The following is a 22,529-nucleotide window of genomic DNA, read 5'->3' as shown; positions in this document are numbered from 1 at the left end:
GCTACACACGGCTAGTGGCTTCCACACTGGATAGTGTCGATACAGAACATCTGTCGTTGCAGAAAGTTTTATCGGACAACTGAGACACATTTCCAAACCTAACTCATCATCACTAGACCCTTGCCTTTCTGCATTCCTCAACTGTGCCTCTCTCCTAGAAACGGCGGGGAGAAACCTCAGAGACTACAGACACTGGAAATTACAGAGGAAGTGTGTGTAAGGGTTTCAGGGAGGAGGGAGGAATTGACATCCTCCTCCGAACTGGGAAGATGCATGGACAAAGACAGCAATGAAGACCTTAGCCAAGGCCACCTGCGGGCTGATGTCAGCTTGGTTAGAGCAGAGGCAGAGCTGGGGGAGTACAGCTGGCTAGGCAGGAACTTGCCTTCTACAACGAATTTTTCCAACTCCAGCTGGCAGCCTCAGCCTTGAATAAACATTCTTGTGTGAGTCAGGGGATTTATCCATCTCCAGTCTCTTGTGTTCCGGGATGAGTATTTGATCCAAGCCAATCAGCTAAGGTCAGTTCTGGAAATTTGATTGCAAATCTCAGAAAAGAAGCATGCTGCTTCTACTTGAGTTGCTAAGCTATTAGGACTTAAGTTTGGAGCCAAAGAAAGCCATTTTACCACTGAGATAGGCCGGCCTGCGAGTGAGGCCAAGTGCATGGGGAAAGAAGAGCCTAGAGAAGAACCACAGGTTTCTCCTATCTTTTGGCTCTTTTATTCAACTGTCCCTGAAGAAGCTAGAGCCGCTCTTTTCAATCGCTTCAGCCAAGATTCCCCTATTGCTTAGTTAGGCCAGTTGGAGCTGGGTCAGCGAGAGACCTGAGATGACTGATCTCATTGTGCTTATGATTTCAACGGCTCTCTATACCTTAATGATTCTCCATTTCTGTGTCTGGTCTTTATGTCTCTCCTGAGCTCCAGACTGTATGTCCACTGTATGTCCACCTGCCCCCCGCGACGTCCCACAAGCACGTCCAAAGTGATGTCTTTATTTCTGCCCTTCATCTTTACTTCTCGTCTCAGATGGAGCCTCCTAGACCTCCAGTCTCTTTCCTCCGGGAAGCCAAGGTCGTAAGTTCAGGCTCCGCCTCTTCTCGGGGCCTCCACCAAGGTCACCCGCGTCTTCCCTCGCCGGGCTCCGCGGGGGCGGTGTCTGCGAACCCCGCAGCCGCAGGGCCAGACGCTCTAGGCTGCGGCGGGCCTTGGAAAGGGCCTCCTCATCTCGCTGGCTTCCGGTACCCGGTGGCTACTCTAGCCTGCACCAGGGCCTCGAGACTCTATCCCCTAAGGTGGCTTCTCGTGGTTGACGCCTCTTCCTTTGTCCCGACTTTCCTTCGAGAGGCCGCCTGGTGGCATCCACCCCCTGCCCATGATTGCTTTTGGGGTCCCTTTTAGGAGCAAGCGGAGAAGCCCCTCAGCCGTCCGAGGGTCACCCCCCTCTCAGCACTCGATGGGTTTGCACGGACTAGGAAGGTGGCGGAACTGAGCGTATAGGTGCCCTTCCCTCTCGCAGCTCTTCTCTATGGTCGCTTCCTTCGGTGACGGGAAAAGGGGTCCCGGCGCCTGCGCAGAAGCGGCCTGGGAGCTAGTCGCGGAGTGCGGGGGGAGGGGCAGGGAGCGGGAGCTGCCGCCGCCGCCGGAGCTAACCGCGGGGACCGAGATGCAGGTGGGACCGGAACCGGAACCCCCCCCCTTCAAGTACCCCTTCCCTCGCCGCGACCCGGCCCGGCGCCTGAGAGGAGCCCTGGGTGGGGGCGGGCGTGGGGGGTGGGGGCAGAGGCAGGAGGGGCGCTCGGCCCCGGAGAGTGCAGCAGACGGAGCTGGTCCCGAGGCGGCTGCGGCCCCGGGGAATGGGCGGGTCGAGGGTGTCCAGGGAGTAGGGTCGGGTCGGAGTGCATTGACCACCGGGCCCAGAGGGTCCGAGCCGGGAGCGGAGCCTGCACCCTCCACCACCCGCCCTTCGGGAAATTTCAGAACTGAGCCCAGAGGCAGGTGCACCGGGGGAATGTGTCTGAGGCTTGCTTGGCAGAAGAGAAACTGAGTCACCAGCTCAGGAGCCGCAGGGTCAGCGGGCCTGAAGGGGGCCGGGTCTGCCAGTGGTGCAGAGGGTTGGGCGGGCCTGTGTGAGCCGAGGTGGCCACTGCCTGGAGATCGCTCTCCCTGCTGCGTCTGCACCTCTTGGCTCGGTTCCCCTGTGCTCCATGACTCTTGCGTCTCCTGGCTTCTCGTTGGTTTGGAATTGTCCCTGTGGTTGGAGCCATCTGAATGTGTAGGATCTAGGCCAAGGAGGAAGGGGAGGGGTCGCTGGTTGTGGGTCTGAGCAGGAGTCTGAGGTTTGGGGAGACTTTCCTCCCCACAGCCCTGGTGCCAGTCATCATCCAACGTAATATGGGGGAGGAACACTAACAAAGAGCCATGGGTTATAAATGCCAGGCCCAGCTCTGCCACTTGCTAGTTGTAAGAGCTTGGGAAGCCTCTTCCTTTCTCTGATTTCTCTCTTGGAAAAATCGGAACCCATAAAGATAGTAATAACGGGGCAGGCATTTATGGTGTGCTTGCTTTCTGCCAAGCCCTGACAGGTTCCGTTTGATTCTCCCCGCGAGTCTAGGAGTTAGGGATCATGAGCTCTGTTTCATAGATACACGCCCGCAGTTCCGAGAGGACATAGGATCTGTTCAAGATCAAGCAGCTAATAGGTGGCCGAGCTGGGATTTCATCCCAGGTCCAACTCCACGTCCCACAGCCTTAACCACCAGGCTCACCAGCCTTTAGGGCACCCTCCCCAGTGAAAGAAGAGGAAGTGAGAAGCCCTAGGGCCCCAGCTCCCTGTTGTGTTTTATTTACTTTGTGGCCAAGAAAGACTTGCCCTGACCCAACCCACAGTCTTCCCCCGCCTGGTGCTGCCTGGTGCTGCTGCTTCTGGGCCCCAGGCTGAAGGCACAAAGAACTGGGCTGTGGCCATTCCAAGCCTCTGTCACACCGTGCTGGGGTGCTGGGCCCTGGGGTCCACTTTCAGGACAGTTCTGGTTTCAGTCCATCATCCATTCCGCCTCTTGACTGAGCAGACTCCCTCCCCAGATCTGGACCTCAGGACGCGCGAGGCAGGGTCTCTAAGCGCTGCAGACCTAGCTCCCTGAGAGCTGGGGCAGGGAGGGGCTGTGACAGGCTGGTCCAGCCAGTCCCTGGGGACGAGGACTATGCAGTGGGCAAAACCGTAGGCTTGGAGTTCTGAGACTTCTCTGAGCTTCGGTTTCCTCACCTATTATCAAGGTTATTAAAGCCTGTTGCAGGGAAAGGTAAGAACACATGGGAAGCATGTGATAAACCTCAAAGGACCTGTTTTGGAGAAGGGAGGTGGTGTGAGTGGTAAAGACTCCTTTTTAGAGGCAGGTGCTTTGCGGCCGCGTGTCGCTCCTGGAACCAGAACCAGGGGGAGTGGGTTGGGAAGGCAGCGGGGCAGGTGCACCTCCCTCCCCCCGGGGAGCCAGCTGAATGGGGTGTGTGGGGTGTGAGGCTCTGGGAAAGGGAAGGGAGGCGGTGTGGTGTGTTCCCCACTGCTTTCCGAGGAGTCCAGACCAGAGTGGGGAGTCCGCTCGGGGTGGGGCTCTGCCCCCAGTCCCACCTCAGCAGTGACTTGGTGTATGTGCCTCTCTTCCTTCTGCAGCTGCTGTCGCTCACCCCGTGTCTTCTGGCCGCTTCCCTCTTTGCTGCCCCTCCCCACAGGCTCCCCCTCTCCACCTCCTGGGGACCATCATGAATGGTGCCCCTTCCCCGGAGGACGGGGCCTCCCCCTCCCCTCCCCCTTTGCCACCACCCCCTCCCCCGAGTTGGCGGGAGTTCTGTGAGTCCCACGCCCGGGCTGCCGCCCTGGATTTTGCCCGCCGTTTTCGCCTCTACCTGGCCTCCCACCCCCAGTATGCAGGGCCCGGGGCTGAGGCTGCCTTCTCCCGCCGTTTTGCTGAGCTCTTCCTGCAGCATTTTGAAGCTGAGGTGGCCCGGGCCTCCGGCTCCCTCTCACCACCCATCCTGGCTCCCCTGAGCCCTGGTGTGGAGATCCCGCCACACGACCTGTCCCTTGAGAGCTGCAGGGTGGGCGGGCCCCTGGCTGTGCTGGGCCCTTCTCGATCATCTGAGGACCTGGCCGGCCCCCTCCCTTCCTCAGTCTCTTCCTCTTCTACGACCTCCTCGAAGCCGAAGCTAAAGAAACGCTTCTCTCTCCGCTCCGTGGGTCGCTCGGTCCGCGGTTCAGTCCGCGGCATCCTGCAGTGGCGGGGGACCGTTGACCCACCCTCCCCAGCTGGGCCCCTCGAGACCTCATCGGGCCCCCCAGTCCTGGGTGGAAACAGCAACTCCAACTCCTCTGGCGGGGCTGGGACCATTGGCAGGGGACTGGTTAGTGATGGAACATCCCCCGGGGACAGATGGACTCACCGATTTGAGAGGCTGAGACTCAGTCGGGGCGGGGGGGCCTTGAAGGATGGAGCAGGGATGGTGCAGAGGGAAGAGCTGCTGAGTTTCATGGGGGCTGAAGAGGCAGCCCCGGACCCAGCCGGAGTGGGCCGCGGAGGAGGGGCAGCTGGGCCTACCTCAGGGGGAGGAGGGCAGCCTCAGTGGCAGAAGTGTCGCTTACTGCTTCGAAGTGAAGGAGAAGGAGGAGGAGGAAGCCGTCTGGAGTTCTTTGTACCGCCCAAGGTGAGGCCCCGAGGAGGGTGGGGAACCACCGGGAACGGGGCGATTGAGCCACCGGAGTGGGACAGCCCACACGCGTAGCCCTGCTCGCTTTGGTTTCTAAAGCTCCTGACTCTGGGGGAGCAGCTGTGGGCAGGACCGCAAAAGTAGTGCTGTGGTCCTTTGTCTGACTCCCTTAGGGCTTGGGAGGAAAGATGGGTCTCTGGAGGGAAGTGAAAGGGGGTCCCTGCACACCGAAAGTTTGGCTCTTGCTTTCTTTCCCACCTTAGGCGTCTCGGCCTCGACTCAGCATTCCCTGCTCTACCATCACAGACGTGCGGACAACCACAGCCCTGGAGATGCCTGACCGGGAGAACACGTTTGTGGTTAAGGTAGGGGCTCTGGGCTCCTGCCCCCTCGGGGAGCGCTTGTTCTGGGGAGAAAGCTAGGACAGCACACTGAAACAAGGAACTTGGCGACAGGAGGTGCCTGTATGTTGCCCAGGGCCTCGAGAGTGTGTCTGGGGCAGTAGCCCCTCCGGGAGGAGGAAAGGGGGGGAGGGTGTTCTTGTTGTCAGCAGGGGTGGCTAAGGGCCTCCGGACCTGGAAGTGGCCCGTGGGCCTCCTCTTGTCCCCATAGGTGGAAGGCCCCTCCGAGTACATCCTGGAGACAGTTGATGCTCTACATGTGAAGGCCTGGGTGTCTGACATCCAAGAATGCCTGAGCCCGGGGTGAGTGAGGAGCCTGACTGCTGTCACTGAGGGGACCCGGTGGGGGTGGGGAGCAGCCTTGGGGCTGTCACTGGTGAGTTGCCTCACAACACCATTTTCCCTGTCTCTGCAGACCCTGCCCCGCTACCAGTCCCCGCCCCATGACCCTCCCCCTGGCCCCTGGGACCTCATTCCTTACGAGGGAGAACACAGACAGCCTGGAGCTGCCCTGCCTCAATCACTCAGAGAGCCTGCCCAGCCAGGATCTGCTGCTGGGACCCAGCGAGAGCAATGACCGCCTGTCGCAGGGTAAGGGCGGAGCCTTAGAGCGCTGTGAACTTCAGAACCCCACCGTGCCAGGCCCAGGCCCTCCCTCCCGACTCTACCGCGCACCCCAGTCCCACCCCTCAGCCGCCTGTTGTCACCCACCGACTGCCCGTCCCTTGTCCCCGTACGTGCCACACCGCAGTTTGCCACTTAGAACCGTCGCCATCGCCGCCTCGCACGAACCCCAGGCGAACTCCCGTCCAGCCTTCCGTGTCCGGCCTTTTCTCCTTTTCCGTAAGCCTTGTGCAGATGTCCACTCTGGCTGGACATAGTGGTTCCCTTCTCCGAGCTCCCGGAACACTTTGTACACATCTTTGTTTTGTTCTTACCGTGCATTTCTGTACACGTGTCAGCGGCACGAGATCTTCTCTCGACTCTGTACTTCTTGGCCTGACTAAAGATGCACAGGCCCTACCCACACACAGGCACGCCCAAAGACGTGCATCTGCCTGGCCCAGTTCACCTTTGTAGACTCCGTTATACTCTCTCTCCTGCTCCTCTGTTCTGGGTCTAGGGTTCATGGTGTCTTGCTGTGATCACTGAGGAAACAAATGGGTTAAAGAATGTTGGAGCTAGGATGGACCTTACGAGTCATTAGGTCCAATCACCTCGTTTCCAGACCCCTCAGGCAGCTAAGACCAGGGAGGGGAAATGGCTTTTCTGAGGTCACCTGAGAGTCACTGACAAAGACGGGGGCCACGCCAGTCCGCTTCCTGCACCACTACACCTGTCTTCTGAGCGCTGACAACGTACGCCATTGCCGTAGGCTCAGGCCTGCCACCAGCAGACATTCAGCAACGCCCTGCTACCTCCCTGACCTTGTGCGAGGCTCTGGGGCAGGATAGGGGAGCCCGGAGATGCCTGAGACGAGCTTCTTGCCTTCCGTGGGCTCCCGGTCTAGTTGAGTTGACGGGCTCTCGCTCCCTCTGGAAAGCAGGATGCTAACACGGAGAGCCTGTACTTAGTGTTCTCTGAGCAGCACAGGCAGAGAGCTTCCCGGGAGCTCAGAGGAAGCGGAGAGTCGGGGAAGGTGGGATAGACAGGATACTACACAGAGGAGGTGAGAGGAAAGAACAGGGCTTGGAGGAGGAGGCAGAGGGCGAGAGCACAGCCCTGCAATGGGGGCAGGGGAGCCCGGGAGCCCTGGGCAAATCGGACAGGATGCTCAGGCTAGCATGGAGGGCACAGGGACACGAGTTAACGTGAAGGTCAGGTCGCCTAGGTTGGGCAGATCGGTAGGAGGATCTCTGACGTCTCTGAGGGTTGGAGAGTTGGTCCTGAAGGCCGGAAAAGGACCCTATGTGATGCGGAAATATCCGAGGGATTCTTCGCGACGCCCACCTCCGCGACAGTCGCTGTCATTTCAGCTGTCGATTCAGAGAAACTAGATGTGCGTTGGACTCCAGGCCCTCCGGACGGTCCATCTGTGGTCCCTCAGCAGGGCCTGAGGCAGAAGTCGGGAGCCGGAGGGGGAGAATAGCAGCGGCCGCCGCCGACAGAAGGACCCGGCATTCCGGCTGGCCGGCCGACCGTGCCGGTGCGCACAGGACAGACTGGCTGGTGGCCGACCAGTCCTGGCAAAGAGTAGTTTCTCGGCTTCTCAACCTGGCCCTCCTCCCTTGTTTTCCAGGGGCTTATGGGGGCCTCTCAGACCGCCCCTCGGCGTCCATCTCCCCCAGCTCCGCCTCCATCGCCGCCTCCCATTTTGACTCCATGGAACTGCTTCCCCCAGAGTTGCCCCCCCGTATCCCCATCGAAGAGGGACCCCCAGCAGGCACAGCCCATCCCCTCTCAGCTCCCTACCCACCCCTGGACACTCCGGAGACGGCCACAGGTACCAGAGGTGAGAGTGTGTGTCTGCGTCCAGGCCCGGTTGCCCGCCCTCGGGAGACTCCCCTCTCGGGATCCTGAAGGATCTGACCCGGGGGAGGGAGGTGACGTGTGAGGGGAAAGCAAGGCTTTTCTTCTCCCAGGATGGGGGAGGCTTCCCTGACACCCCGGTTTCCCTCCCTCTCTCCTTCCTGAAGGATCATTCCTGTTCCAGGGGGAGTCAGAGGGAGGTGAAGGGGACCAGCCCCTCTCAGGGTATCCTTGGTTCCACGGGATGCTCTCTCGACTCAAGGCCGCCCAGCTAGTGCTGGCCGGAGGCACCGGCTCCCATGGCGTCTTCCTGGTACGTCAGAGTGAGACGAGACGGGGTGAATACGTCCTCACTTTCAACTTCCAGGGCAAGGCCAAGGTGAGTGAGGAAGAGGCCGTGCGGCACGCAGTGAGCCCGCGGGTGGAGCGGGGGAACGTGGCCGTGCAGGGGAGAGGGGCTCCCGCTTCACTCTGCTCATCCTGCCCTCAGCACCTGCGCCTGTCGCTGAACGAGGAGGGTCAGTGCCGGGTCCAGCACTTGTGGTTCCAGTCCATTTTCGATATGCTCGAGCATTTCCGAGTGCACCCCATCCCTCTGGAGTCTGGAGGCTCCAGTGACGTTGTTCTTGTCAGCTATGTCGTGTCCTCCCAGCGACAGCAGGGTGAGCAGAGCAGGTCTGCAGGGGAGGAGGTGCCCGTGCACCCAAGAAGCGAGGAGGTGTGTGTGCCAGCAAGACGGGGCGGGGGGCTGTGAGGAGGAGGAGAGGCTTCGTTAGGGAGAGTAGGGCAGAGCAGGCTCCTGGGTGTTGGGCTTTCGGAGGGGAAGCAAGACACTGAGGACGTAGGGAGGCAGAGGTTCCTCACTGGAGCCGGGAGGAAGCAGAAGCTGGGCCGGTGCATCCCCATTCCATCAGACCCCTCTGTTCCATCATCTGTGTGTCTCTTGGATCGGTCCTCTCCAGCCTTGTCTTTGCCCTTTGTCACAATCTCACCTTGGGCCTGCCCTCCTGGGGGATGCTCGGTCTGATCCCCCTCCCCCCTCCTCCCTCGATGTCTGACGTCCCTGTCTGATCTCTCCTTTTCCCCACCCCAACGTCCCATCTGTCCCCACGTTGCCCCTCCCCCTCCCCCAGGCCGGGAGCAGGCCGGGAGCCATGCAGGGGTGTGCGAGGGAGATCGATGCTACCCCGATGCCTCCTCCACCCTCATGCCCTTCGGAGCGAGTGACTGTGTGTAAGTGTGGTCCTCCTCTCACCGCCGCCCATGATCCATCTTCCATGGACGGGGGGGTTGCTCAGGAGACGGGATGTGGGGGAGATAGCACGTGGCTTCTGGGGGGATGAGTGCAGGGGAGGCCGCCGCAAGAGCTGGCCTCCCCTCCACAGTCTGTCTTCTTACCGTTCCTATCCAGAACCGAACACCTCCCATGACCCACCCCAGCCCCCTGAACCCCCTTCATGGACAGATCCCCCACATCCTGGGGCAGAAGAGGCGTCGGGGGCGCCAGAAGTGGCGGCAGCAGCAGCCGCAGCAGCCAAAGAGAGGCAAGAGAAAGAGAAAGCGGGCAGTGGAGGGGTCCAGGAAGAGCTGGTCCCCGTGGTTGAGCTGGTCCCCGTGGTTGAATTGGAAGAGGCCGTAGCACCAGGCACAGAAGCCCCGGGAGGCGCTGGATCTGGTGGGGACCCCGGGGCCACCCCAATGGTGCAGCTGCAGCAGTTACCACTAGGGGGCGATGGAGAAGAAGGGGGCCATCCCAGAGCCATTAATAACCAGTACTCCTTCGTGTGAGACACCCTACCCTGCTTTTTCTCCACTCTTCTTGCTCCCCAGCCCTTAGTTCATGAGATTGGGGCTGGGCAGGGATGTAGAGGAGCGGTAGGAATCCCCTCCCCACGTGCTTCCTGACCCTTGACGGCCAAGGGCATATATGTTGGTACAAGAAGAGGTTCAAGAGCCCTGTTAACTCCCCGGTTCGTACACTACAGGTGCCCCATCCCCTGGGCAGGGGATTTGGGCTCCATTACCTCCCTGAGGGGCTCTTATGGTCAGCCCCACCCCTGGGGGCCTTTTCCCCATTAACCACCCCCCCAGCCCGAGGAAGGGTGAGGGGGAAGGGCTGTCCGTTATATTAAGGTGGTTGTTGTTGTTGTTTTAAACAAAATGGAGAAGCATAAATAAATAAAAGGGTTTATCTCAGTTCCGTCGTGATGGCTGTGGCCACTGTTTGCAGCGGGGGTTGGGGCAGGTGGGGCAGGAAAGCAGCCCACTCGGCGTTGCCCGCTCCAGAGCTGAGAGGCCAGAAGGCTGCGTCAGGTCAAGTCCCTGTTGCCCTCCAGCCCTGTGCTTTCGGCCCATTGCTCCCCCGTGGGCGGTCCTGTTTGTCGAGCGGTAAGTGCAGAGCCCAATAGTGCTTCTCGGGGTTTGCGGCCAAGTTCTCTTAACGGGACCGGACAGTGAACAGCAGGATCGGCAACCTCCAAGGACCCTTCTTGCTCTAAGTTCTTCAGTTACGGCTTCCCACCCGAGGGAGAAAGCAGGCAGAGGGAGATCGTGGGGGCGGGGTTGGGGCACAGTGGCCAACATGTGTTGGGAGAGGTTGAATGTGGCAGCCACAGAGTCTGGCTGCAGAGGGGCCCAGGGCAGGCTGGCTGCTCCCCTTCTCGGGGCCAGGCTGGGAAGCGGGGGGGGTAGATGACAGAGAGCACTGGCTGTCACTCCTAGCTTTTCCTCTCCTTTGCTGTTTGGCCTAGGCCAGGTGTTAGCCTCTCCAGGCCTCAGTATCCTCACCTGTAAAATGGGAAGTTTCGTTTGGGTTGGAGCTGCTGATATGATTTGCTTGGCCTGGATAGTGTTTCCGTTGGGATTTCACCTACAAGTTCAGATGACTGGCTTCTCCAGAAAATCAGAAGATCCACCCTCACGTGCTCCTCCGCTCTCTTTCCACATCTGCTCCATCCCTACTGGCCCACTTCACTCACGTGGCCTTCCCAGCCCTGTGGGCAGGAGTTTGCAACCCCTTTCACTCCTTGCAGCGCCCCCATTAAACCCAGGCTCTGCTCTCTGAGCTGAATTGCAGCCATGGGTTTCCCAGCCCTGTGGGTGGTGGGTGTCCACAAGGAGGGGCTGGGTTCCGAAGAATCCCGCCTATTGTGCTTCGCCCTCTCCCCTCCTCACCTCCACCCAGCGCTGCCTCTCACCTTCCTTCCCCGGGGAAGCAGGGAGCCTACGTTCTCACGCCCCTCAGCCACCGTTCCCCCACCTCCAGGAGGCCCTACCCATGCTTATGACCTTGCTATTCTGGGCCTTGTGTCCTGTGGGAGATGGACAGGAGACAGCTGGGCTCGCAGGCCACCCAGGCTGGGGGCTAGCTGGGGGAAGCCTGCTGGCTCTCCCAGTTTTGTCTAATCCCTGGGGCTCCCCCAAACCTTGGCCTCAGGAGACTGGGGATAGACTTGACCTTGCAAAGGAGGGGATGGTATGGACATCTGGGTGCTGTATTCTGGAAAGTGAGGTGGTGAGTGAAGGCTGTGGCGCCCCAGGGTAAGCAGGACATGATCCCCTCCTAATCTAGCAGCAACTGGTGCTATGAGGCTCCCCCTCCCCCTAAAGCCCCGCCAGGCCAGCGTCAGGAACCTGCCTTCTGAAGTGGGTGGGGGAGGGGGACAAGGAGCACCCCGCACTCCAGGACCTGCATGTCTTGGCTGGAAGAGCCTCAGACTGTTTCCCTCTAGCCTTGCTATAAGGATGGTTGAGCCGAAGTTTGGGACCGGTCAGGGAGTGGCCAGGCTCTGTGTCCCTGTCCTTCAGAACCAGGCCTCTCCCATTAGCTTCAGCCCTCATAGGAGGGGAGGCACACCCACAACCGTGGGCTTGGAGACCCCAGCGGGAGGGATCCAAGAGAACCAGTGCCTTCCCGGTCCGCACCCCCAGGCTCCCTGACGGCCAGCCTTTTGCAGCTCTTGTCATGTGGCTCTCCCTCTCTGGCTTCAGCTTTCCCTCTGGGAAGTTGGGGGAGGTAGGAGTCACCTTAAAGGGCCCAGCTGGCAGCAGTGTCCTGTAAAGCCTTCCTCCCTTCAGCCTCCTGCTCTCAACTCCCTCGAAGCTGCGATCCCTCCAGTCTTCCCCCCCTTCTCCATGTTTGGGCATTCCTGCTCCTTTAAGACTGTGCCCCTGTCACTTCTCCAGGTGGTGGCGGGGAGAAGCCAGAGAGCACCAAAAGGCTTGGCAGATGCTGAGCCTGATTCTGGCCTAAGAAGGTGGGTGCTGGGCCAGATGGAGGTGCCTGTGGATGTGACCCCACTGTCTGAGCCCCCATCCCCAGGTCACAGCTTAAGGGAGGGGTTTGTTAGAACCATGAAAAGGGGGACAGAAGGAGCACCGTGTCCTCAACTCACCCAGAAGGCTCCCCTCCCCCCCAAGTCCAGGCAGAGAGAAGGATAAGTATGGGGGGCTAAATCCTTAAGTGCCATCCACCCCTGCTGGCCAGCCCGCTCCCCCAAAGTGAGGCTTCCCTTTCCTTTGCTCGCTGTCTCCTCTGTCATTGTCTGCTTAGGAACTTGAGTGCCAGGGAGGGAAGCAGCCTGGAGAACCCTTTCTGTGGCCTGGACTGCTGACTGTCCATCTTAGGAAGCCAGAGGCCTAGACGCAGGAAGGACTTGAGGCTCCTTCTTCCCTTCCCTGACCTTCCACTGCTACTCTCACTGAACCGCTCTCCTCTCTCCGCCCTCCTTTCCTCCCCTGCCCACAGCCCAGGCTACCCTCTGCTCCTCCAGCAGCTGCCCTGGTAGCAACCAAAAGACGCCCCCATCCCGGAGCAGGGGTGGGGGTGGGGGGCTCAGAGCAGCTGCTTCTACCAGGAAGCTGACACCAAGGCCAGCCGCTCAGCAACAACTTGTGGCTTTGCACCCAGCGCTGGGCCCCCACCCACCTGGCTGCCGCATGCCAGCTCCCTGCTGTCCCTTTTCCCCATTGCTCCTCAGACTTCCCTCTGACCCGGGCAGCCCTGTCTGTTTCCCCAGCTCTGTTCTGTCCTTATTTCCCCTAGACCTGTCCCCATTGAGCTGCCCCCTCCCCATTCCTTCCGTCTGGGACCTCTACCCTATCCAGCTTCCCAGCCCCCTTCCCTTGACACCCCTTCCTCCCTCATGCCTCTTCCTGTGGGATGTGCCCGGCACCTGAGCAGCTCTGATCCTCTCTCCCCTGGAGGAGATACTTCAGGGTCGGGGGGAGTGCAGACCACACATCATCTGGGGTCTGCCATGTGAGCCCCTTGAATTAAAGAATACAGTGGGGGATGAGGTGACCCTCATTCCATGACTGGGGGTGACTCCCGCCCCCAACCTGAAACATTTATCCCTCTCCCTCTGCCATCAGCACATTCTGTAGCCTCTTGGATTACCTGGCTGTCTGGGTATCCCATTTTCTTGGGGGGGGGGGGATTCCCTATCAGGGATGGGGGGGCCCCCGAAGGCTACATTCCCAGAGGCTGAGTTAGAGCAATGGGGAGGGGGGGTAGTTTGGGGGAGAGACAGGCAGTTCTGGCTTTGCTCACCAGGGCTTGGACACTAAATCCCTTGTTGATGGCTGCAGCAACCCCTCCCGAGGGTAGGGTTACCATCTTCTGCCCTGTCCCCTTGACCCTCTCCCCTCCCTACTTCCCCTTGTCCCTCTAGAACCATTTCCTCTGGCCCCCAAAAGGATGTTGTCCTCCTCTCCAGTCCCCTGAAGGTTGGAGTATCTGCAGACTGGGTGAGGAAGAAGGAGACTGTCACAATAGAAACAGGTTGAGAGTAGGTGGAACGGGATGGGGGTCGGGGAAAGAGAAGGGTGGAGGCCTGAGGGTAGAAGTGGGGAAGAACTGGGGGCATGAGTTTGGAACAGGAAGTTCGGTACAACCATGGAAGTCCAGGCAATTGGGGGAGGGGTCAGCAGAAGACAGAAAGTGAAGTCTTTCCCTGCCCCCCCCCCTTCCCTGGGGCTGGGGCCACCTTAGCTTCCCTCATGAGTGACATCTCAGGCTGCAGCCCCACTGTTCCCCCTCTGTCAGCAGAAATATCTCTCTTCTGACCCCTCCTGCCGGAGTCTTAGCCAGCCAATCCCTGATCTGGGCGGGGGGAGCCTGGCCCCCCCTACTCCCTCATAAGGACCAGCTGGGGGCTGGGGGGGTGGCCGGCTGCTGCAAGTGGGACGGGGGTCAGAGCTTCGTGGAGGGAAGAAAATCCTGGGGGGGGCAGGAGAGAAAAAACAAGAAACCCAGACAAACAGGCAGTTGGACGCACTGAGGAAGACCCCCAACGCGTGAGAACTCCCCAGAAGGAGCACACCGCCCCCTGGCCCCCAGGAAGGGAGCACAATGGAGGCTGCACACTCCAAGACCACAGAAGAATGTCTGGCCTATTTTGGGGTGAGCGAGACTACAGGCCTGACGCCGGACCAAGTGAAGCGGCACCTAGAGAAATACGGCCCCAATGGTAAGTGTCTCTTAGATGAAAGGCTGGTAACGCCCTCTTGCTCCCCCACAACACAGACATAGACACACACTCACACACTTAGACACACTGGAGTCTCTCCCTCCCGAGTACCTCAGGGAAGAGGTTGGCCATGGTCCGGTGACTGCAGGGATTAAGAGGATACTGACAAAACAGGGTCCCTGAGGCCCTGAGTTTTGGGAGGTTTTCTGGGATGACCTTGGTGAACCTCAGATGCCCTTTTGGTGACCTGATTCTCTTACCTTAGCCACAGAATCCTGGGGGGGGGGGGGCATCAGACTGAGCCCCAAATGAATGTGTCTTTTTCTTCTTTTTCCCTGGGTAGAGCTCCCTGCTGAGGAAGGTAAGTTACTGGAATCTCTGGACTCTCTTAATGACACTCCTCCCCACACCCCCCACTCCCTCCTCCCCACCTTCTCCCGACTGACTCCTGGGGCAAATACCCTCCCCAAAGGTTAAATAAAAGCTGGCTGGGGGCAGGAGTTTCCAGGTACTTTCTCTGTGAGGCCTCCAGCCCTTGAACAACTAACCACAACTTTGGGGAGCCTGTTTCTGGACTCCTGGCGAGCTCCCTCAGTCCTTCTCTCAGTACCAAGCGGCTTGCCCATCACCCCCAGAACCTTCCTGCTTAGGCTGTGGAAATCAGGCCACTCTCGGCCCCTGGATCCCAGCCTGCACCTGGAGTCCCAGCCATTCATCCACCAGACCTTAACCGTGGGGGCCCCCTCCCCTGCCTCTTCTCCCAGGGAAGTCCCTGTGGGAGTTGGTGATAGAGCAGTTTGAAGACCTCCTGGTGCGGATCCTTCTCCTGGCCGCCTGCATTTCCTTCGTAAGTGTGGGAGGGCATCTGGGGCCGGCCGGGGTGTGGGTCGGGGATCTGGAGCATCCACGGGGCGGCGGGGGGGGGGGGGCTCCGGCCCCTCTGGTCCAAGCCCTCGGCATCCTGTTCCCCAAACCAGAGCCGAGGAGGGGGGGGGGGGGGCGTGCTGATGCGCATACGCCTCGGTCCTCCCCACACCCCACAGGCAGGTTTTATTTTAAGCTTTAAGGGTGTTCTCGGCCAAAACACTGAAGCTAAGCCACCCCCGCAGCTTCAAGGGCTTCGAGGGCTCGGGTTACCCCCCCCAAACGCTGGGCTCCCCGGCTCAGGGCTCAGACACGGCTGCGCTCAGGCCACCGCCGCTCCCGGCATGCCCCGGGGCGCACGGCCGCTCCACCAATCCCCGAGCCTCCTGGCCCCCCTGCCCCGCCCTCTCGGCGCCGATTGGTCAGGGCAAAGACTCCCTCCCAGAGGCGGGAAAGAGCTGCTGGTGTGAGGGTGCCCCCAGATGTGCCAGAAGGCCCAGCCGGACCCCTTACCTGTCTCCGGGCTTCGCTGCCGGCCGCTGTCCAGACTGGGACTCCTGGGGCCCCCCCTCCCCCCTTCACCCCGCTGGCCTGACCTTACTCGCCCTCGCCGGGCCCCTCCTAGCGGCAGGACCAACACCTGTCTGGCCCAGGAGCCCCCCTCGACACCGAGCACTCCAGCAGCCCATCTTTTAGAGTTTCTTCCTTAACATCTTAGTCCTGCTGGAAGACAAGACTGGGGGCCAAGATGTCTCCCTGTCCCCTGCTCTCCGTCATGGAGGCCCTGGAGGCCCCTGAGTACTAGCTGGCAGGGCCTCCCTTCTCCCTTCTCAGATTTGCTCCTTGACATTTGCCTGTAGCTGTTGCCCGGCAGTGGCAACAGCTGGGGTGGGGTGTGTACAGGAGGCCCCGTAACACTATCCCCCCTCCTGCTCCCTCATGAAATTGGAGCTTCCCTGCCTTGGGCTGTTGGGGAGGGCTGGCGGGGGGGAGGGGGCGGGGGGGGGGGCAGCGTCTGCGAGGACCACAGGGTTTTCCCTGTGGAGTTTTGTCTCCCATGGGATGGATGTGGTTGTGGGGGGTCGCTGGCCTGGGTGTCCTGCGAGCTTTGTTTCCAGGCCAACAGCTCGGCCAGGGAAATCCGAAAGCATTCCCAGTTAAACCCCGAGCTGTACACGTCTACACCTGCACATTCCCGCTGCATAACAGCAGTGGCTGTGCCCCTGTGAGTCTGCACTTTGGAGCGCGTAGGACCTCAGACATGCGGGGCTGCAGTACCCGCGTGATGCCCAGCCCTGTTGCCTCCTGCACACTTTTGCAGCCTCACTGCCTTTCTTTATGTGTTCGGGGGGCTATATCACCTGTTATTCTCCCTTCCCCTGCTCCCAGGTGCTGGCCTGGTTCGAGGAAGGTGAAGAGACCATCACTGCCTTTGTTGAACCCTTTGTCATCCTCTTGATCCTCATTGCCAATGCCATCGTGGGGGTTTGGCAGGTTAGCAGTGACCCCGCCTCAGTTGTTACATCCTGACACTAAACATGAAGCCATCCTCCCTCCCAGTCTCCTCCTCCTCCGTCACTTCCTCTGGGCTTGCCTTGTTCTCTGTTCCTAATGCCAGGTTTGGAAAGGGGATGGAGTGTGGGAAAGGGGGGGGGGGGGGAGACTGGTGTTCCCACTGTCACTTGCTGGCTGGATAACCCAGGCAAGTTCCTTCACCTCTCTCAGCCTCAGTTTCCTCATCCATAAAGTGGGGTTAACAATCCTGTCCCTCAGAGTTGTGGTGAAATGTACCAGGATGAGTGTGAAGTAGCCAGCCCCGTGCCTGGCATATAGTAGCAGCTCAATAAATGTAGTTTGATTTTCCTTCTTACCTTACCACCCTCTACTTTTCCTGCCCCTTGCTTTCAGATTTTCTTTGATTCTCTTTTCTTCTCTCCTCTGAACATCCTTACCTGTTTTCAGCCATAAGTGACAGTTTCCTCGACACACACACCTACCTTCACGTGGTAGGTGTGTCTTACTCCCCTATGCCAGAAGTCAGGGCTGCATAACCTGCTCTTCCTCTGTCCTGTCCCTGTTTCTCCGAGGACTCTGGCCCCTGACCCTAATCCTCCCCAGCCAGTCCCCTCCCCTTCTACAACCTTCCTCCCTCTGATGACCCTCCTCTCCTCCACCCTGTCCCTCCAGGAGCGTAATGCAGAGAATGCCATTGAGGCTCTGAAGGAATATGAACCCGAGATGGGGAAAGTCTACCGGGCTGACCGCAAGACAGTACAGAGGATCAAGGCTCGGGACATTGTGCCCGGGGACATTGTGGAGGTGGCTGGTGAGTGATGGGAGTGAGTGGTCCAGGAAGGGAGGCCTTGAGTTCAAGACAGGGAGGATGTGTATGTTGAGGGTGGGGGCCGCTGATTCTGGTGTCCGGGAGGTAGCCAGGATGGTGGAACTTTTGCCTCTCCTTCCCAGACTCCTCAGGAGGTCACCCCAGGGCACTGTGGCCACAGCACCCCTCCCCGTCAGAGTCTCAGCAGGAACAGCCAGTCCTGTCCCTGACGCTCCAGGCGGACCCCTTGCTCCCCCTCCTCTCACCCAGCACTTGCAAGCAACAGGTGGAACCTAGTCCCTGCCAATGGCCCCGTCTCCACCCCCCTCCCGAAGCCTGGCTTCCCGCTCCTTCCACCCACCCCCAAGCTTGGTCAGCTTTAAATCTTGACCTCTCAGTGCCCTTGAGGCCTCTTGAAGGGGAAGGAGTGAGGGTAGAAGGGAGGAGGGGGGCCGGAGGTTCAAGCCCCCAACCATGTAAGGGAAACTCAGGGCCCAGCAGGGAGCACGGGACCTGGGAGGAGGGAGCTCAAGGAGGGGCCCCGCCTCTCCGGTGAGGGACACTTAATGCCTGACCAGGGAGGGGTGGGGGCCGGGTGGCTAAGATTACTGGGATTCTGCCCCCTTCAGCGGTTTTTATATTGGCCCCGCACAGGCCTTCCCACATCTCTAGGGCCCTGGCATAGGGGGATGGATCTAGGCCTCCTTCCTTCCACAAGACTCCCAAGTTGCCACCATGGGCAACCTGGGGAGAGGGAGGGAGGGCGGGCTGAAGACCCCGCTGCGCCATTACAGGGCCGCCCTGCCACGGTGACAGTTTGGAGTCAGCGCCATGAACGTCTATAAATATCGCTGGGGCTTGGGTGACAGGGTGTCCCGCCCAACTCCGTGGCCACCTCCTCCCTCCTCCGTCAGCTTCCTCCGGCATAGGAGGAGGGACCCTAGAAACAGGGAAAGGGAAACGGCCCCCCGAACCCTGTTCCCCAGTACCATCTGTGGGACCAGGCGGGATTAGCAGAGCCTCTGGGGGGTGATTAGCCTCCCCAGAGGCCCTGAAGTCCAGGGGGGCGTTACCCGCCTTGTCAGCCCACCCACGAGGTGGTTTCCCCGTACTGACCCACCCCCGTGGATCTCCCATGGCCTGCCCCACGCTTGCTCGCTCGGCTTTCCCCAGCCCACCCGCTATTCCTTGTTTCCTGCAGACCTCCCCTGCTCTCCCATCATCTCCCCAGCTCACTCACCGAGGCTTCCTGCCTTCCCTCAGGTGCTCAGACCAGGGCCTGGCGGGTTTCTAACGTGCGTGCAGTCGTGCGGCCTCCGCCAGGCCCTGCTGGACCTGCGCCCTCTGCCCCTGCGGCTCCTCCCTCTCCTCCTGCTTCTCCCCTTCTCCCCCTTCCCCCTTGCTCCAGCTTTTGTCCTGCTTGACACTGATTTTCTCAATTTCCATGTTTTCTCCCGTTTCTTGTTGTTCCCCTGCCCCATGATTCCATGGCATTCTCTCCCCCGGATGTGCGTCCCTCAAATTTACCGTTTTCTTCAGTTCTTTTCTTGCCCTTCTCTCCTCACTTTTCTCCCTCTTGTTTCCCTCTCTGTTTTGCTGTCCCGTTACACAACTGGACCATTCCTAATTTTCCTTTTGGCTACTCGGTGCACGTTATCCAGCACGTGCTAAGTGCCAGGCAGTGCCCAGGGCCCACTCACGGGCTCACAGCCCCAGGGGGAGAAAAGCGACAAGGGGGCAATTGGAATGAATGTTGGGGGGGGGTGCTTGCTAGGGCTTCAGCAACCCACACCAAGGGCCTGACACAAGCCCAGGGTGGGCACCCAGCCCTGGCGACCCGAAGGACGAGGTAAGGTAATCAGATGAAGATTGGGCTTTTCTTGGGAAGGAAGAAAACTCCTTCCTCAACTGACTTCACTCTTGTCTGCTCTTCCCACAGTGGGCGACAAAGTGCCTGCAGATATCCGGATCCTGTCCATCAAATCCACCACCCTCCGGGTTGACCAGTCCATCCTGACGGGTCCGGGGGCCTGGGTGGGAGGATGCTTCATGCAGGGGTGGGGGGGGGGAGGATTTGATGAGGCGGGGAGCTGAGGGGACACACAGGGAGGAAATTCCAGGTGGATGACAGAGAACACCCAGCAACACGACCCACTCAGAGTGGCTCAGCTTTGTTCACTGTCGCAAGCCTGAAACAAGGGGTCATGGGAGAGGGCAGGATGTTTATGCTGATGGTCCACTCTCCAGATGGTCATTGACCCCGTCCTTCCTCATGGGCATTCAGACACCCAGAGAACTCTCCCGTTCCCTCAAAAACCCCCAAGTGAGGAACCATAGATTCTAGGATATGACGGAGGGTCTGGATGGTTAAAACCACAGCTGCTTCTGTTTCTCCACTGGGAGAGGGAGGGTGAAGAGCCAGTGAGCTTTCCCTGTGGGCCAAAGAGGCAAGGATGGGCCGGCCCGGGGCAGCTCCCTGAGCCCCTGCCCAGTGGGGTGAGGGAGGCACGGTAGGGACGTCTCCTTCCCAAGAACGTGCTCTGTCGTTGACTGTGCACCTTCACATACGTCAGCTCGTTCGACGTTCGCCAAGACCCTGTTCTGAAGTCTATATATATATTGCCTCCATTTTACAGAGGAACAGAGGTTAAGAGATCCCAGTTTATGCAGCTTGTAAGTGGTTAAGCTGGGACTCAGGTCAACTTTTACTCTAAGTGCGATGGATTTCCCATCGCTTTTTCCAGAGTTCAGACGTCCCCCAGAACTGCTGCTCGGTCCTTACCAGGCCCTGTCCTGCCAAGCAGGGCGGGAGTTAGGGGCGGGAAGGATGGGAGAAGGACATGATGTCATCTGAAAACCCCTTGGCTCCTTCTCCACAGGCGAGTCCGTATCTGTCATCAAGCACACAGACCCTGTTCCTGACCCCCCGAGCTGTCAACCAGGATAAGAAGAACATGCTTTTCTCGGTGAGCCATGCAGGGCCAGCTGTCGTGTGCTCAAGCCAGAGGCCCCCGGTGTGGGAGGGACATGGCGGCATGAGAAGAGATGAGGCCCGCAGTTCGGAGGATGCAGCGTGAGGGTCTCCTCTCGCCTGATTCCTCGCCTCTCATTCACTCTCTCAGGGTACCAACATCGCAGCTGGCAAGGCCTTAGGCATCGTGGCCACTACTGGTGTGAGCACCGAGATTGGGAAGATCCGTGACCAGATGGCTGCCACGGAACAGGACAAAACCCCTCTGCAGCAGAAGCTGGATGAGTTTGGGGAGCAGCTCTCCAAGGTCATCTCCCTCATCTGTGTGGCCGTCTGGCTCATCAACATCGGCCATTTCAACGATCCCGTCCACGGCGGCTCCTGGTTGCGGGGTGCCATCTACTACTTTAAGATTGCCGTGGCCCTGGCTGTGGCCGCAATCCCAGAAGGTATGGCGAGCTCTCTCTCTCCTCCCATCTGCTAATCTAATCTGCAAAGACCCCTTTTCCAAGTAGGGTAACGTTTACAGGTTCCAGGGATCGGGACCTGATTGCTTTGGGAGCTATTATTCAGCCTACCACACAAGGTCTCCCTCTCTCCCTGTCACTGAGTCCTCACTCCTTCCTCTTCCTCCCCACAGGCCTTCCTGCGGTCATCACCACCTGCCTGGCCTTGGGCACCCGGCGGATGGCAAAGAAAAATGCAATCGTGAGGAGCCTGCCCTCCGTGGAGACTCTGGGCTGCACCTCCGTCATCTGTTCCGACAAGACGGGCACCCTCACCACCAACCAGATGTCTGTCTGCAAGGTCAGGGAAGGGGGGGCAGCTCCCTCTCCGAAGACTGCCTTTGGGATGAAATGAGCCCTTCAAAGATGGGGTTACCCCTTCCTCACTGGCAGCTTCTCATTCTGGCCGGGGAAACAAATGCTCAGAGGGCAGGTAGAGTGTGATCGGCCAGCTGCGAAAAAGGCTGAGAGAGACCCCTCTGCTCACCCCACCTGCTAGAATGGTCCTCCATGGCCACACGAATCTTGAACAGCATTTCCTAAACCAGGGCTCTTAATCTTTTCTTTCTCTTTTCTCTTCTTTTCTTTTCCTTCCTTTCTTTTTTCTTTATTTACTTTTGAGAAAGAGAGAGAGAGAGAGCATGAGCAGGGGAGGGGCGGTGGTGGGGGATAGAGAGAGGGAAAGAAAGAGAATCCCAAGCAGGCTCTGCACTGTCAGTGTTCACGAACCACGAGATCATGACCTGAGCCGAAACCAAGAATCTGACGCTTTATCAATTGAGCCTCCCAGGCTCCCCGGGCTCTTCCTTTTTTCTGTACCTCAGACTCTTTGGCAGTATGGACAACAGTTGAAATGTAGAAAAGAAAGTACATAGGATTCTGTTTAAAAAAATGCATCCGGTTACAGGGAAACCGGTGATTGCAATACAGTTACCAAAACATTTTAAAAACAAATTTGTGATTTGGTCACACACAGGCTTTGGAACTAACGCATTAAGTAGCAGGAAGCCGCGATGAGCAGAGATGCTATTGTGAGGGTTCTGCAGCAATGCAGCCTGATAGGAAAGTATCTGTGATCACACTGGTGGCAAAGGCACGGCTGTTGCTAATACTGATGTGGTCCATTGCCTGCATTCATCATTGGAAGGAAATGCTCAATGTCAGAAAATAAGAGAGGTTCTTTGTTTTTGTTTTTTGTTTTTTGTTTTGCCATCAAAGTTCACAGACCTCTTGGCAGAGGGTTGGGGTCGGAGGTCTCATTCATGGACCCCAGGCAGAGAACCCCGGCTCTAAGCAGAGTTCCGGGGGCTGGCATATCCAGGAAGAATAAATTGTTCTGAGAATCGAGGGCCGTGTGGTCAGGCGAGGACAGCTGTACCCTTAGCTCCTTTGGGGACACGCACATGCTTGCTGGCATTTGAAAGCCTTGGAGAACGCTGACCGTCAAGAGGGTGGATTCCGCTTTCTTTAACCCAGAGTTTTGCAAATTTAACTTGACCACAGAACCGCTTTATCTCGGAACTCGTCTTTAGCCCCATCCTTTCCCCGCTGGCTATAGCTCAGAGCAGGCTTGCTCCTCTCTGGGACCTTCCAGAGCCCAGGCTTCAAAGCCAGACCGCAGGCTTCTGCAACTGGGCTCCTGTCCTGTTCCCTAAAAATGAATTGATTGCCCTCATTTGAAAGTCTGGAGATGGCACAGGCAAATAACCTGACTTTCTGGCTCTTCCTGCAAAACTGGAAGATCTGGCCGCAAGCACCTTTTACCGTGCAGGTCGCTTTTTATTAACTGATCTGAAGGAGCCTCCAGTGGTGGCCTGCAGAA

The 22,529-nt window shown here is 58.9% G+C and overlaps 2 protein-coding genes across 7 annotated transcripts in view; both read left to right on the top strand.

Annotated features, from left to right (window-relative positions):
• The first annotated feature begins 1,540 nt into the window (after positions 1-1,540).
• On the top strand, positions 1,541-9,769 carry SH2B1 (SH2B adaptor protein 1). Of its 6 annotated transcripts, none has more exons than XM_027051080.2 (9): positions 1,541-1,674; positions 3,673-4,700; positions 4,967-5,068; positions 5,316-5,407; positions 5,520-5,695; positions 7,344-7,556; positions 7,741-7,952; positions 8,064-8,235; positions 8,985-9,769. In XM_027051080.2, exons 2-9 carry the CDS (start codon positions 3,762-3,764, stop codon positions 9,359-9,361), a joined length of 2,283 nt encoding a protein of 760 aa, XP_026906881.1. In that variant the 5' UTR covers positions 1,541-1,674; positions 3,673-3,761; the 3' UTR covers positions 9,362-9,769. The 6 variants fall into 6 exon arrangements, with proteins under 6 accessions (XP_026906881.1, XP_026906882.1, XP_026906889.1 ...); XM_027051081.2 differs by lacking the exon at positions 1,541-1,674 and adding an exon at positions 1,807-3,304; XM_027051088.2 differs by lacking the exon at positions 1,541-1,674 and adding an exon at positions 8,707-8,806 and having other exon boundaries at positions 1,807-4,700; positions 8,985-9,140.
• A 3,956-nt stretch (positions 9,770-13,725) lies between these two features.
• ATP2A1 (ATPase sarcoplasmic/endoplasmic reticulum Ca2+ transporting 1) overlaps positions 13,726-22,529 on the top strand; it is a 15,557-nt gene continuing 6,753 nt past the window's right edge. The window contains 10 exon segments of the mRNA XM_027051079.2: positions 13,726-14,043; positions 14,387-14,404; positions 14,808-14,890; positions 16,297-16,401; positions 17,095-17,233; positions 19,170-19,250; positions 20,110-20,153; positions 20,155-20,196; positions 20,353-20,650; positions 20,842-21,008. Of these exon segments, the coding sequence (XP_026906880.1) occupies positions 13,926-14,043; positions 14,387-14,404; positions 14,808-14,890; positions 16,297-16,401; positions 17,095-17,233; positions 19,170-19,250; positions 20,110-20,153; positions 20,155-20,196; positions 20,353-20,650; positions 20,842-21,008 (1,095 nt within the window). The 5' untranslated portion in view covers positions 13,726-13,925.

Source organism: Acinonyx jubatus, chromosome E3 (genome assembly GCF_027475565.1).
Source record: "Acinonyx jubatus isolate Ajub_Pintada_27869175 chromosome E3, VMU_Ajub_asm_v1.0, whole genome shotgun sequence".
NCBI classification, from domain to species: Eukaryota; Metazoa; Chordata; class Mammalia; order Carnivora; family Felidae; genus Acinonyx; species Acinonyx jubatus.
The sequence above is the reverse complement of the archived record's forward strand: the minus strand, read 5'-3'. Positions and strand labels throughout refer to the sequence as shown.